This window comes from Cryptococcus neoformans, chromosome 14 (assembly GCF_000149245.1).
Source record: "Cryptococcus neoformans var. grubii H99 chromosome 14, complete sequence".
Classification (NCBI taxonomy): Eukaryota; Fungi; Basidiomycota; class Tremellomycetes; order Tremellales; family Cryptococcaceae; genus Cryptococcus; species Cryptococcus neoformans.
Genome location: NC_026758.1, coordinates 628,224 through 630,723, shown reverse-complemented (window position 1 = coordinate 630,723; position 2,500 = coordinate 628,224). Strand labels below are relative to the sequence as shown.

Genomic DNA, 2,500 nt, shown 5'->3' with positions numbered 1-2,500 from the left:
ACCCTTGCGCAGCACAACACAAGGGAAGACCTCTGGATGCTCTTGCACGACAAGGTCTATAATGTTACTGCGTTCATGGACGAGGTGAGTTATCCTCCTTGTTCCGGGGGGGCATGATATCCTCGTTCTTTGCGCAGCTGCAAGCTATTGGACGAGGGCCGGCGGTGGAAGTCGAATGGAGGCTGATGAATGCGTTGTTAGCACCCCGGCGGAGACGAAGTTTTGCTCGAAGAAGCTGGTATGTTCTTCCTCGTCCTCCTTACCATTAGCCTGTAATACGTTGGTTAATTGGCATCAACAGGTCGGGACGCAACAGAGGCCTTTGAGGATGTCGGACACTCTGATGAGGCGAGGGACATGCTGACAAAGATGTATTTGGGAGAGTTCCAGGGAGAGGTTAGTGTTTTTTTCTGGGTAGGCCATTTGTTCAAACGGCATGCTGACATCGAGCGGTGTTTACAGAAAAAGGGCAAGGGGAAGAAGGGTTCAAGCAGTACCGGTACTTCTAGCTCATCGTCTTCTGGGTGAGTTTAATCGCGGCATATCGATAACCCAAACTGAGACGTCTATCAAGTTTCCCCACTTGGACAATCCCTCTCGCCTTGTTCATCGCTTTCCTTGCTTGGCGTCTCCTTCTCGCCTGAGCGTCAGGCGCTTCTGATGGGTTTTGTCTTTGGGACTGATTTAGGGGTGAGGGTGTTTAGCACGATTTCGGTAGACTTTTCTGTTCATGCATAATGTATACAACTGCGTCATGGTACAAGGATGATGCTTATGGCTTCTTTCCCTCACTCTCGGACCAAGGTCCGCCCTTGGCCCAGATACCTTGCAAAATATCTCCCGATACACTTCCCATCCCTAATCCGCCAGCCTGTCCCAGTCCACCGTGCTCAAGGGCAAAGACGAGGTCTACCATCGTCAGGGCTTTATCGTCAGAGACTTTCTGAGGTTCAGCCTTGTCCGTCGTTGTATTATTTGGGTTGCTGGCAGCAGTATTGAGGACTGGAGGAGGTGGGGGAGGGGAAGACACAGCTACCATTCGACGAGTTGGCACAGGAATGGGGCGGGCTTTCTTGTTTGGTCTGTCCTGTCCCAATGGGCTTTCTCTTGCCTTGCCCTTTTCGCCATCCTTTTCTTTACTCTCTGCTCCTTCAGCCTTCCGTTTCTTCCCTGCCAACGGAGAGCTGACAGCAGGAGCATTGCCCATCATCCATCCATACTTCTTGCCCATACCGGCACTACGCATAGCAGTCAAATTTGTCATCTTGTGTTGTACTTCAGCAGACACGTCTCGAGATGAAGGTTTCTTGGTTGTAGACTTCTTTTTCGACGATGAAGATGTTGAGGGGGTACCTTTGGGTGTCTCTTTGGCAGCTCCAAAAAGAGGTTTGGAGGGTGTTGACGGGGAGGATGAAGACTCAGTGGGGGAGACGGCAGCGGTCGTAGGGGAAGGGGACGCTGCTTCAGCGGCTTGTGACTGAGCGGCTTGGCGTTCTCTGGCTTTCTGAAGCTCCGCATCCCGTGCGAGACGGTCCATTCTCATCTTTCGAAATTCTTGTTCCGCATCACGATTCCGGCGGTTGAGAGCCTCGATGACGGCGTTGGGATCGTCGCGGAGTGTAAGTGACCACATGGGCTTGCCTTCTTTCTCGTCGGATGATTTGGATGAACTCTCGGCCATGGGAGGTGCATGCAAATGTGAAGACGATGTACGGTGCAGCTGGGCAGCACGGGTAAGGTTGATCAGAGAGCGAAGAGAGGATTCGATGGCACCTGTGAGGTAGAGAGTGGCCTCTTCGTCAAACTTGATTCCATGGCTCTTTGCTGCTTGTGGTCAGCCAAGGTGCGCGCAGGTGAGATAAGCCGGAAGAAGCGACATACATGCTGCTTCAACTTTTTGTCTAAGAAAGGGTTTGCCGATGAGCTCTGTGTGCTTTGCACGAGAGTTGGTGCCGGAGAGGGCGGCGGAGGGAAGGACACGGCCGACATTGAGACGGCGAGCTGCGTCTTCTTCTGCCTGCACGGGGGTCAGTGGGGGAAGAGGCTGGAAGGCGGCGACGGTATACTTGCGCGTAGATCGAAGGTGTCTTTGGTGGCGGACATGGCGCAGAAACAGGCGTCGGGAAGCCGGAGTACAGTCTAGAGTTGCAAGCACTTGCTGTATATTTGTGTATAACGAAGATGATGTTATGTTACAGGGGTGTTCAGTAGGCGTGCCTCTTATGCCCGCGCCTCACTTCTAGAACTCACGAGCCTTCATTTTTAACCCGTGCCTATTCGTACGCGGACATTTATTCATTTGCTGGACGCGAACGAAGCCTTGGTGCTTGATTAGTCGATACCTCTTTTTACCATCCCTCGCTTTTCCACCATCTACTTCCAATCCCACAATAATGGCAAGTACCGCTCGGTATATTACCTTCTCTTCTAGCTGACACTCGCCCACTCAGAACCCTCTTTTAGCAGCTTCCAGCGCTGCAAACCCCAACAACATTTCCGC

General features: G+C 52.4%; 3 protein-coding genes; 2 read left to right on the top strand and 1 right to left on the bottom strand.

Moving 5' to 3' along the window:
* The window catches only part of CNAG_05554 (cytochrome b5), a 932-nt gene extending 179 nt beyond the window's left edge, over window positions 1-753 (top strand). The window contains exons 1-5 of the mRNA XM_012198452.1: window positions 1-84; window positions 202-238; window positions 302-396; window positions 463-524; window positions 575-753. The exon at window positions 1-84 is cut by the window's left edge and continues 179 nt beyond it. Coding sequence (XP_012053842.1) covers window positions 1-84; window positions 202-238; window positions 302-396; window positions 463-524; window positions 575-644 — 348 coding nt within the window. The 3' untranslated portion in view covers window positions 645-753.
* Window positions 575-2,171, bottom strand: CNAG_05553 (hypothetical protein). XM_012198263.1 has 3 exons: window positions 2,071-2,171; window positions 1,882-2,017; window positions 575-1,824 (listed from the first exon to the last, which is right to left on the bottom strand). The coding sequence occupies exons 1-3, from the start codon at window positions 2,101-2,103 to the stop codon at window positions 773-775; spliced, it is 1,221 nt and encodes a 406-aa protein (XP_012053653.1). The 5' UTR covers window positions 2,104-2,171; the 3' UTR covers window positions 575-772.
* A 133-nt stretch (window positions 2,172-2,304) lies between these two features.
* CNAG_05552 (transcription activator snf2l1) overlaps window positions 2,305-2,500 on the top strand; it is a 4,635-nt gene continuing 4,439 nt past the window's right edge. Inside the window, exons 1-2 of the mRNA XM_012198262.1 lie at window positions 2,305-2,396; window positions 2,451-2,500. The exon at window positions 2,451-2,500 is cut by the window's right edge and continues 61 nt beyond it. Coding sequence (XP_012053652.1) covers window positions 2,394-2,396; window positions 2,451-2,500 — 53 coding nt within the window. The 5' untranslated portion in view covers window positions 2,305-2,393. The remainder of the gene's footprint in view (window positions 2,397-2,450) is intronic.

Excerpts from the sequence above, each read along its gene's own strand:
- CNAG_05553 (XM_012198263.1), bottom strand. The coding sequence starts at position 2,103 with ATGTCCGCCACCAAAGACACCTTCGATCTACGC. Across the intron at positions 2,018-2,070 it reads AAGACACCTTCGATCTACGC|GCAGAAGAAGACGCAGCTCG; the intron begins GCAAGTATACCG and ends ACCCCCGTGCAG. Across the intron at positions 1,825-1,881 it reads ACAAAAAGTTGAAGCAGCAT|CAAAGAGCCATGGAATCAAG; the intron begins GTATGTCGCTTC and ends GACCACAAGCAG.